Consider the following 11,489-nt stretch of genomic DNA (forward strand, 5'->3'; position numbering starts at 1 on the left):
TCGTCTATCTGGCGCTCACATGGGCTACCGTTGTGTTGGTTACACATGCCCCGGATTTACACTCTGATAAACTTGACTCTGCTGCACACAGATAATTGTATATGGGCACACTGAACACATAGAACTATAGGCACACACACACTGAACACACAGAACTATAGGCACACACACACGGGCACACTGAACACACAGAACTATAGGCACACACACACGGGCACACTGAACACACAGAACTATAGGCACACACACACAAACGTTCATAGATGACCAGCAGGGTCAAATAATAATCACAGTGGTTGTAGAGGGTGCAACAGGTCAGCACCTCAAGAGTAAATGTCAGTTGGCTTTTCATTCCAAGAACCCATTCCTCAAACACAATAACGACTAGCACAAAGTCATTGCATTCGTCCTATGTTATAATGGGTAAAGATCACAGTCATTCCATTCGTCCGATAAATAGCCTATGTGTAAAGACCACGTTCTGCCAACTGCCTTGGATACTCACATAGACCACATTGACGTAGTCATCGTCAGACAGGGTCTCCAGCATCTCGTTGACAGAGGTGTGGATTAGCTTGAGGGTGAGACCAGAGACACTGCCACTCCTACGGACAGACATTATAACCTGTTATTACATACCTATGACTGTTTTTTATTACGTGCCTATTACTATAATGTAATGGGAAAATAACCATGAAAAACAGTCATTGTCTGGTCTGGAGGTGTGGATCAGTTTGAGCGTTAACTCAGACACCTACAGGAAGGAGAGAAAGGGCATTAAGTACCACAGGAGCAGGTTATTACCCGATGCTACACATCTAGGACTGTGTTATCCAGACAAATATGTGTTTGTTTGTTCTGGATTTAACTTGAACTGGATTGCTTCCTTCAGCCAAGAGCTAAAATAGTCTGTTGTTGTATTTCTCTTGATGAACACATCTATATCCGCAGCAGAGTAATGAGCAAGGGGAATCAGACCACTTAAACAACAAATATATCTGACTCAACCAACACCACCATACTGTAATTCATATTTAGCACTAGGCCTAAGTGTGGTGCCGTCATTACATATGCAATAAGACCACTAACTAGCTTGTTAGCATTCAGGGGCCCAGAAAGACATTGCCCTTTAAATTTGCCACGGCTGAAGCTATAAAACTAACTTTGAGTGTGATGAAGTAGGAGACATGAGTCGTGTGCTAAATGGTGTGCTACCCTATTCCCCATACAGTGCACTACTTTTGACTAGTGCCGTATGGGACTCTGGTCAAAAGTAGTGCACTATAGGGAATAGGGTGCCATTTGGGACACATACAGAGACAAAGGCATTAAAACAACCACAGGCTGCATGACTACTAGGCTTTTAGCTAACACTAATAGGCTCTCTAGATATAGGCCTATCAGGATAAACATGTGAGGGGAAGTGGCTAGCGTCATTAGGCTAACCCAGCAATGGACTTAAAGCGCTATCACCATGCCTCATCTAGCCGACGCTAACGCTACATGAAAGGCTAACATTAGCATAGAGTGAGTCACTAACTCTGACATTTTGTGTTGTCGTTGCGGTGCCGAGAATTGGACATTTAATGATATAGGCCTACACTTGAACATAGCACCACTCAAGTTAAAATTGGATGTGAGAGAAGTTGAGAGCAGATGGTCTATTTATAAATACATGGTTTAATTGGTTGCAGGTAAAGACAAAATGCACAGAACGGAAAAAAGGAGAAGTGAAGGGTTGTTTCTTGTATATTCCTTCTGCTCGGGCATCCCCACGACGGCAGCAGCACGGCTTTGATGTTGAAATAGCCTGTCAATCGGGCCAATTATCTACCTCGCGTCAAGAGCTAAGGGGGCGAAATGGATTTTTCTTATATATATTTTTTATTGTTCTCATTTGGGTGCTGGCACGGTGCCAGCCTTTCCATTCCAGGCACAGCCGATTAATCAGGGTGCAGGGGCTTTACCCATCTAATATAGACAAATCGTTTTTGTTCCATGACAACAACAAAAAACTCCCTATAGGCAATTCTCATTAGCACATAATGAGATGATACCGTTATGTATGTTATGTACAGTATACAGCAGGGATTTGCTGAAGAACTAGATAACCATGACATTGATAGCCTAGTGTGTAGTTGATACAATAACATATAGTGGTTTGATTAAAGATGCACTGTGCAGAAATCGCTCCCCCATTTCCTGGTTGTTAAAATTGTAATAGTTTGCCTAATTTCTATTTAGGTGACAAAACAAGCATGTCTAGTGTAGAGAATCATTATACCATCTAAACCGCTGTGAAATATCTTTCACATAACCCAAAATATTGTATTTTCAGCTTTTTGAAGTTGATGTACTGCTTCTTAGACTTGCTTTCAATGAGAATGACAGATCAATAACTATGTGAATTTGGGTTGGGTCCCTCAAAAAGTGACATCTTTCAGCTTTAAGACAAAGTAGTCTGGCTGTCTTGCTCTACGTTTCCAAGTTTCCACGTGATTTCGGATGTACTTTACATTAAATAGCCATATACCCAGGGAGTAATTGTGGGAGTTTATAGGGACTCTTGTAATTGCCTTGTATCAGGCTACAGGTAGTAGCAGCACTTACACAACCACTGTCACTTTAGTTTTACAAGAAAACGAATAAGTGAGTTCCTAAATGTAGGCACTCCATTACGACACCTACAGGATTTCCCCATTTTTCAACAGACAATTCCTATTGTCGTATTGTTTTATTTTTTTTGTCCAAAACAATGAAAATTGTGTACTTATTAGCTTGATCTGATGTTGTTTCATTTCTTTAAAAAAATGTATTTAACCTTTATATAACTAGGCAAGTCAGTTAAGAACAAATTCTTATTTACAATGATGGCCTACCCAAACCCAGATGATGCTGGGCCAATTGTGTGCTGCCATATGGGACTCCCAATCACGGCCGGTTGTGATAAAGCCTGGAATCGAACCAGGGTCTTAGAACCTGTGTGTAAGGTCTGTGTAATACTAACCCATGACTGTAATTCACTTTGAATAAGATTACTAAAATATAAAAATGTAAACAAAAGTGTAATTGTGGTTGAGAATTCTTAAGTGTAAACTACAGTTCAAAAGTTTGGGATCACTTAGAAACTGTTTTGAAAGAACTAGAAGGCCAGCATCCCGGAGTCGCCTCGTCACTGTTGATGTTGAGACTGGTGTTTTGCGAGTACTTTTTAATGAATCTGCCAATGAGGACTTGTGAGGCGTCTGTTTCCCAAACTAGACAATCTAATATACTTGTCCTCTTGCTCAATTGTGCCTCCCACTCCTCTTTCTATTCTGGTTGGATCCAGTTTGCGCTGTTCTGTGAAGTGAGTAGTACACAGCGTTGTACGAGATCTTCAGTTTCTTGGCAATTTCTCTCATGGAATAGCCTTCATTTGTCAGAACAAGAATAGGACTGACGAGTTTCAGAAGAAAGTTCTTTGTTTCTGGCCATTTTGAGCCTGTAAACAAACCCACAAATGCTGATGCTTCATATACTCAACTAGTCTAAAGAAGGACAGTTTTATTGCTTCTTCAATCAGCACAACAGTTTTCAGCTGTGCTAAAATAATTGCAAAAGGGTTTTCTAATGATCATTCAGCCTTTTAAAATGATAAACTTGGATTAGCTAACACAACGTGCCGTTGGAACACAGGAGTGATGGTTACTGATAATGGGCCTCTGTATGCCTATGTAGATATTCCATTTAAAAAAATTAAAAACATTAAAAAAATAATGACAACATTAACATAGTCTACATTGCATTTCTGATCAATTTGATATTAATTTATTGGACAAAAAAATGGCTTTTCTTTCAAAAACAAGGACATTTCTAAGTGACCCCAAACTTTTGAACGGTAGTGTACATTCACAGCAAAACAAATGATGGTTTCGCTATAGTTCATGACGTATTCTATTTCCTCAGTCTCTCCAAGTCATGACCGTGCTGATGCAGCTCTAAGCTCATTACAGGCTGGTGGTGGGGGGGAGTCAGAACTTGTTTTTATGACTGGTCATGAAATGGATTCTGACTGTAAATATGAATCACAAAAAGAGAGTCACTCACGCATCCACTAAGATCAGCATGTCCTTTGGAGACGCTGCCCCCTGGATGTACCTGGTAACCAAACAAGCAAATAAATACAGTGGTGAAAAACCACGTGAGACGTTTACCTCGTGTCTAATGATTCCACCAAATAGACCAACAGAAAAAAAACATTGTCAAAAGCAGGCTGACTTTTAAATGTCAATTGTAAAGTAACAGGGTTATGCATCTTTGTGTGTGTGTGTGTGTGTTTCTCAAACAGTGTTTAAAATGGGGACCAAAAAGCTAGGTTCAAGCAGGGCAGGTAATGTTCAATCTGAGAAACACTAGGAGAGTTGGAGAACGAGGAGACAAACGAGACAGGCATCAATGTCTCCACTCACCACGGTCGCCGCCGGACGTCGTAGAGGTCGATCTTATTAGGCGTTTTTCGCGAGTCCATCCAAGGGGATGCTGGGAACAAAGACAATTTAAATCTAATCAAGCTTTATTTAAAGTGCATTTGAAAAGACAACACACTTCACAGTAAAAGCATAATGCTTCATTTGAGTCCAGACAGAGACGACTAACCAGCTGAATGTTATAGTCATAACAGTTTGACTTGAAACACTGCATTGTATATTCAACTCACTTGTATTATAAATGTGGTTTTACAGACGTGTTGAATAGGTTTTATGTACACATTTTGAAATGCACATTGTTATATTTGGTAACACGTTTCGTTTTCCTTGACTTCAACACCATTCGCTGCATTGAACGGATGTGGGTGGAGCAATGTCTACATAAGGGTGCAAATGAAAAACACTCACGAAAGCTCTAAAGAAGGCCTTAAGGCTGATACATAAAGCGTAATAACAGCAGTGATACTAGCAAGAGCAGTGTGTAGGTTTCCTCTTTTTTCTCAACTTAAACTTACTTGAATCCCAGTTTAACTTACTACCATAAAGAGTGAATAGATTGCTTTAACACACACTTAATACAGTTTCAGCTGATGTTATTATATTCAACAAATCTGAAATACAGTACCAGTCAAAGGTTTGGACACACCTACTCATTCCAGGGGTTTGGACACACCTACTCATTCCAGGGGTTTTCTTTATTTGTACTATTTTCTACAATGTAGAATAATAGTGAAGACATCAGCACTATCAAATAACACATGTAGTAACCAAAAAAGTGCTAAACAAATCAAAATATATTTAAGATTTTAGATTCTTCAAAGTAGCCACCGTTTGCCTTGATGACAGCTTTGCACACTGTTGGCATTCTCTCAACCATCTTCATGAGATAGTCACCTGGAATGCATTTCAATCAACAGTTAAAAGTTAATTTGTGGAATGTGTTTCCTTCTTAATGTGTTTGAGCCAATCAGTTGTGTTGTGACAAGGTAGGGGTGGTATAGAGAAGATTTGTAAAAGACCAAGTTCATATTATGGCAAGCAAGAACAGCTCAAATAAGCAAGGAGAAGTGATAGTCCATCATTCATTTAAGATATGAAGGTCAGTCAATGCGGAAAATGTCATGAATTGTTCAAGTTTCTTCAAGTGCAGTCGCAAAAACCATCAAGAGCTATGATGAAACTGGCTCTCATAAGGAACGCCACAGGTAAGGAAGACCCAAATCAAATCAAATCAAAATCAAAATCAAGACCCAGAGTTACCTCTGCTGCAGAGGATAAGTTCATTAGAGTTAACTGCACCTCATATTGCAGCCCAAATAAATGCTTCACAGAGTTCAAGTAACAGACACATCTCAACATCAACTGTTCAGAGAAGATTGCATGAATCAGGCCTTCATGGTCAAATTGCTGCAAAGAAACCACTACTAAAGGACACCAATAATAAGAAGAGACTTGCTTGGGCCAAGAAACACAAGCAATGGATATTAGACCGGTGGAAATCTGTCCTTTGGTCTGAGGAGTCCAAATTTGAGATTTTTGGTTCCAACCGCCGTGTCTTTGTGAGACGCAGAGTAGGTGAACGGCCTATATAAAATCTCCCATTCCTCTCAAAAAGTTTAGAAAAAACTGTTGCGCAGCAACTCACTGCCTTCATGAAGACTAACAATGTATACGTAACGCTTCAGTCTGGTTGTAGACCCCACCATAGCACTGAGACTGCACTCGTGAAGGTGGTAAATTACCTTTTAATGGCGTCAGACCAAGGCTCTGCATCTGTCCTCGTACTCCTAGACCTTAGTGCTGCTTTTGATACCATCGATCACCACATTCTTTTGGAGAGATTGGAAACCCACATTAGTCTACATGGACAAGTTGTAGCCTGGTTAAGATCTTACTTCAGTTAGTGCTAAACACGGCTGCTAGAATCTTGACTAGAACCAAAATATTTGATCATATTACTCCAGTGCTAGCCTCTCTACACTGGCTTCCTGTTAAGGCCAGGGCTGATTTCAAGGTTCTACTGCTAACCTACAAAGCATTACATGGGCTTGCTCCTACCTACCTTTGCGATTTGGTCCTGCCGTACATACCTACACGTACGGTACGGTCACAAGACGCAGGCCACCTTACTGTCCCTAGAATTTCTAAGCAAACAGCTGGAGGCAGGGCTTTCTCCTATAGAGCTCCATTTTTATGGAATGGTCTGCCTGAGTGATGCAAAATCGTTCTCAACCTTTTAGTCTTTATTGAAGACTCATATCTTCAGTAGGTCCTATGATTGAGTGTAGTCTGGCCCAGGAGTGTGAAGGTGAACGGAAAGGCTCTGGAGCAACGAACAGCCCTTGTTGTCTCTGCCTGGCCGGTTCCCCTCTTTCCACTGGGATTCTCTGCCTCTAACCCCATTACAGGGGCTGAATCACTGGCTTACTGGTGATCTTCCATGCCGTCCCTAGGAGGGGTGCGTCACTTGAGTGGTTTGAGTCACTGACGTGATCTTTCTGTCCGGGTTGGCGCTCCCCCTTGGGTTGTGCCGTGGCGGAGATCTTTGTGGGCTATACTCGGCCTTGTCTCAGGATGGTAAGTTGCTGGTTTAAGATATCCCTCTAGTGGTGTGGGGGCTGTGCTTTGGCAAAGTGGGTGGGTTTATATCCTGCCAGTTTGTCCCTGTCCGGGGGTATCGTCGGGTGGGGCCACAGTGTCTCCTGTCCCCTCCTGTCTCAGCCTCCAGTATTTATGAGTCGGGGGGCCAGTCTGTTATATCTGGAGTATTTCTCCTGTCTTATCCGGTGTTCTGTGTGAATTTAAGTATGCTCTCTCTAATTCTCTTTCTCTCTCTCTTTCCTTCTTTCTTTTTTTCTTTCTTTCTCTCTCTCGGAGGACCTGAGCCCTAGGACCATGCCTCAGGACTACCTGGCCTGATGACTCCTTGTTGTCCCCAGTCCACCTGGCTGTGCTGCTGCTTCAGTTTCAATTGCTCTGCCTGCGGCTATGGAACCCTGACCTGTTCACCGGACGTGCTACCTGTCCCAGACCTGCTGTTTTCAACTCTCTAGAGACAGCAGGAGCGGTAGAGACACTCTGAATGATCGGCTATGAAAAGCCAACTGACATTTACTCCTGAGGTGCTGACCTGTTGCGCCCTCGACAACAACTGTGATTATTATTATTTGACCATGCTGGTCATCTATGAACATTTGAACATCTTGGCCATGTTCTGTTATAATCTCCACCCGGCACAGCCGGAAGAGGACCGGCCAATGACCTGGAACACACCTCCAGGCTGTGTAAGGGATATTTGACCAAGGAGAGTGATGGAGTGCTGCATCAGATGACTTGGCCTCCACAATCACCCGACCTTGTTGGACTGCAGAGTGAAGTAAAAGCAGCCAACAAGTGCTCAGCATATGTGGGAGGTCCTTCAAGATGGTTGGAAAAACATTCCTTATGAAGCTGGTTGAGAGAATACCAAGAGTGTGCAAAACTCTCATCAAGGCAAAGACTGGCTTTTTTATTTAATTTGTTTAACACTTTTTTGGTTACTACATGAATCCATGTGCTATTTCATAGTTTTGATGTCTTCACTATTATTCTACAATGTAGACAATAGTAAATAAATAAATAAATAAAAAACTAGGTGTCCAAACTTTTGACTGGTACTGTATATTTAAAAAAAAACTTTCTACATTAACAATGTTCACAAAGTGCTTTTCAGGTCATGTCAGAGGTAGGGCATACGGAGGCTATTGATGGCTGTCCCCGTGTCCTTGTCCCCGTCTCTGTCCCTGTCCCTGTGTCTGTGTCACAAGCCCATAGCTACCCAGGCCTTGGTGACAAACACAGGGATCGCCGTGACTCACTGTTTTCCCAACCTCCGCATGTGTGTGAGAGAGTGCTCTATTGTGTGTGTGTGTGTGTGTGTGTTTGAGAGAGAGAGAGGGAGTGAGTGTGTGAGTGAGAGAGAGAGAGTGAACTTTCTCTCTCTTTCTGTGTATTTTTTCAGTGTGTGTGAGTGCTGAGTAAATACAACGTGACAAAGTGGCCCAGCGCATTATGTCTCCATCAATAGCCACTTTAAGGTCATGGGCTGAGGGCGTAAGCCGATTGGCTGGCTCCTCACCTGGGAAGTAGCGAGCCAATCCGGTGGCGCTGCCAAACACCTGCCACAGTAGAGTAGGATCCTCTTCCTTGTTCTTCCTAAACACGGCCTCTAATGCGTCTGTCCAGTTCAGCTCATTCAGCACGATGGTGGCTGTGGGATAGACAAACACATACGCATACACACACATTAGTATTCACATAACAGAGTTAAACTCTGTGATATTTACAACTGTTTTTGATCATTTGACTTAAACAACTCATTTTCTGAGGGGACTTCCTTTGAGGTGACGGATTGGTATACATGACACATAACAACATGATATAACTCAAAAATATGTACAGGAATCCTATTGACGCAATAGATGAGTATTCCCAGAGAGAGAGAGCCGAAGCGAGAGGTTTCACTCCCGTCAAAATCTGTCCACGTGGGAAAACAGTGGTCCTGGCTTAACTGCTCCAGGAAGAACAAGGTGCATAGCTGTATTGGATGGGGAGAAGCATTTCAACATTCTTTGCAGAAATTAAAGTACTGTATACAGTGTATTGGGTACGGTACCACACTCAGGTTATTCATAAATATCTATTAAATACGTACACACTGAGTCTACTATCTCACAGAAAGGACAAAGATAATAAATGACCACAAACACATAAAGGTGAGTAGAGAGATGAACATTGATAGTTAAGTTGAAGATTAACTTTACCGTGTTTATTGTATGTTAAACTGTTTATCCTTTTGTAATAGGATTATTTTCTATGTTATTTGGTAACGCCATGTATCAAGATTGGCTAGTATCTGCCATTAACGCAATGATGGCAACTCTAATGCTAAAACTACAGCTAAGCTGACTGATTCTTGTCTAGATATGGCTACCTCCAATCCCACGTCTAAAGAGCAGTTCCTGTGTTCTATCTGTCTGGATGTATTCACTGAGCCGGACACAACTTCAGCAGGTCCTGTATCAGCGGATACTGGAAAACCATTGACCTGTGCCAGTGTCCAATATGTACGCATAAGTTCCACACGAGAACAGAGATTCGCGTCAATACATTCATTGTTGAGATGGCTGCTCAGTTCAGGAAGTTAGTTCAAGTGAAAGCTACCAGCAGCCCAGACCAATGCCCTGCCAAACCTAGAGAAGTGTCCTGTGATGTCTGCAGTGAGACGAAGCTCAAGGCCCTGAAGTCCTGCCTCGTGTGTCAGACCTCTTACTGCGAGACTCACATGGAGCCTTAAAGAGACAAGCTGATCGACCCTGTGGAGAACCTAGAAGACAGGATGTGCAAGATGCATGAGAGACTCCTGGAGTTGTTCTGTAGGAATGACCAGATGTGTGTTTGTGTCTTGTACATGAAAACAGACCACAAGACTCACCATACTGTCCCTCTAGAGGAAGAGTTTGGAGAGAGGAAGGGTAAATTAGGAAAAACAGAGACAGAAGTGCATCAGAAAATCCAGGAGAAACTGGAGCTCATCAAAAGAAACTCAGAGAGAAGAAGCAGGAAGCAGCAGAGAGGCAGGCTGAATAACTCATTAAAGAGCTGGAGCAGGAAATCACTGAGCTAAAGAGGAGAAGCACTGACCTGGAGCAGCTCTCACACACTGAGGACCATCTTTATTTCCTCCAGGGCTTCCCATCCCTGTGCAGCCCTCCACTCACCAAGGACTGGTCTGAGATCAGTGTTCACAGTGATCTCTGTGTGATGAGTTTGAGGAGAGCGGTGTGTCAGTTGGGGGAGACACTGAATAAAGAGATTGAGAAGCTGCCTGAAATCAAACTGAAGAGGATTCAGCAGTATGCAGTGGATGTGTCTCTGGACCCTGATACAGCACATTGTAAACTCATCCTGTCTGAGGATCGGAAACAAGTAAGATATGGAGACACACGACAGAATCTCCCTAATAACCCAAAGAGGTTTGATCCTGTCCTTATTGGCTTGGGAAAGGAGGGATTCTCCTCAGGGAGATTTTACTACGAGGTAACTGTTAGAGGGAAGACTGGATGGAGTTTAGGAGTCTCTACAGTGTCAGTCAACAGAGAGGGGACTATAACATTGAGCCCTGATAATGGACACAGGACAATGATCCTCCCTAAGGGAGAAGCCCCAGAAGGTGGGGGTGTTTGTGGATTATGATGAGGGTCAGGTTTCTGTTTATGATGTGGAGGCCAGGTCTCATATCTACTCCTTCACTGGCTGCACCTTCACTGAGAAACTATATCCATGCTTCAACCCTGGTGTTAATCATGATGGTAAAAACTCTGCCCCTCTGATCATCTCTCCTGTCAATCACACAGACTTAGTTAGAACGTGAAAGTAACTGACCTGTAAAATAAATAGCTAAATTAATTTAGAGTGGTTTGAAACATCAGGGAGAATAATTGAGTGTAGTTTATTTTCTGTTAGACATGATGAGTACAGAATGCAGCAGCTATGTAACATAGGCTACCTGTATTACCAAATCTCTCAGGCTCATAACACAGTATGTTATGATGATTTTTCATCAGATACGGTTGAAGTGGGAACTTTACATACACTTAGGTTGGAGTCATTAAAACTTGTTTTTCAACCACTCCACACATTTCTTGTTAACAAGCTATAGTTTTGGCAAGTCGGTTCAAACTTCTACTTTGTGTATAACACAAGTAATTTTTACAACAATTGTTTACAGACAGATTATTTCACTTCTAATTCAATGCATCACAATTCCAGTGGGTCAGAAGTTTACATACACTAAGTTGACTGTGCCTTTAAACAGCTTGGAAAATTCCAGAAAATGATGTCATGGCTTTAGAAGCTTCTGATAGGCTAATTGACATCATTTGAGTCAATTGGAGGTGTACCTGTGGATGTATTTCAAGGCCTACCTTCAAACTCTACAATGTAGAAAATAGTAAAAATAAAGAAAAACCTTTGAATAAG

At 42.1% G+C, this 11,489-nt stretch overlaps 1 protein-coding gene and 1 pseudogene across 1 annotated transcript in view; one reads left to right on the top strand and one right to left on the bottom strand.

Moving 5' to 3' along the window:
• Window positions 1-11,489, bottom strand: part of LOC116363560 (voltage-dependent calcium channel subunit alpha-2/delta-1-like) — a gene marked incomplete at its 3' end in the record, with an annotated part of 92,705 nt that overhangs the window by 2,408 nt on the left and 78,808 nt on the right. The window contains exons 6-9 of the mRNA XM_031817162.1: window positions 8,587-8,718; window positions 4,452-4,521; window positions 4,090-4,140; window positions 506-605 (exon numbers count right to left, since the gene is read on the bottom strand). Of these exons, the coding sequence (XP_031673022.1) occupies window positions 506-605; window positions 4,090-4,140; window positions 4,452-4,521; window positions 8,587-8,718 (353 nt within the window). The remainder of the gene's footprint in view (window positions 1-505; window positions 606-4,089; window positions 4,141-4,451; window positions 4,522-8,586; window positions 8,719-11,489) is intronic.
• Window positions 9,631-10,881, top strand: LOC109879070 (E3 ubiquitin-protein ligase TRIM39-like; annotated as a pseudogene).

This window comes from Oncorhynchus kisutch, unplaced genomic scaffold (genome assembly GCF_002021735.2).
Source record: "Oncorhynchus kisutch isolate 150728-3 unplaced genomic scaffold, Okis_V2 scaffold948, whole genome shotgun sequence".
Classification (NCBI taxonomy): Eukaryota; Metazoa; Chordata; class Actinopteri; order Salmoniformes; family Salmonidae; genus Oncorhynchus; species Oncorhynchus kisutch.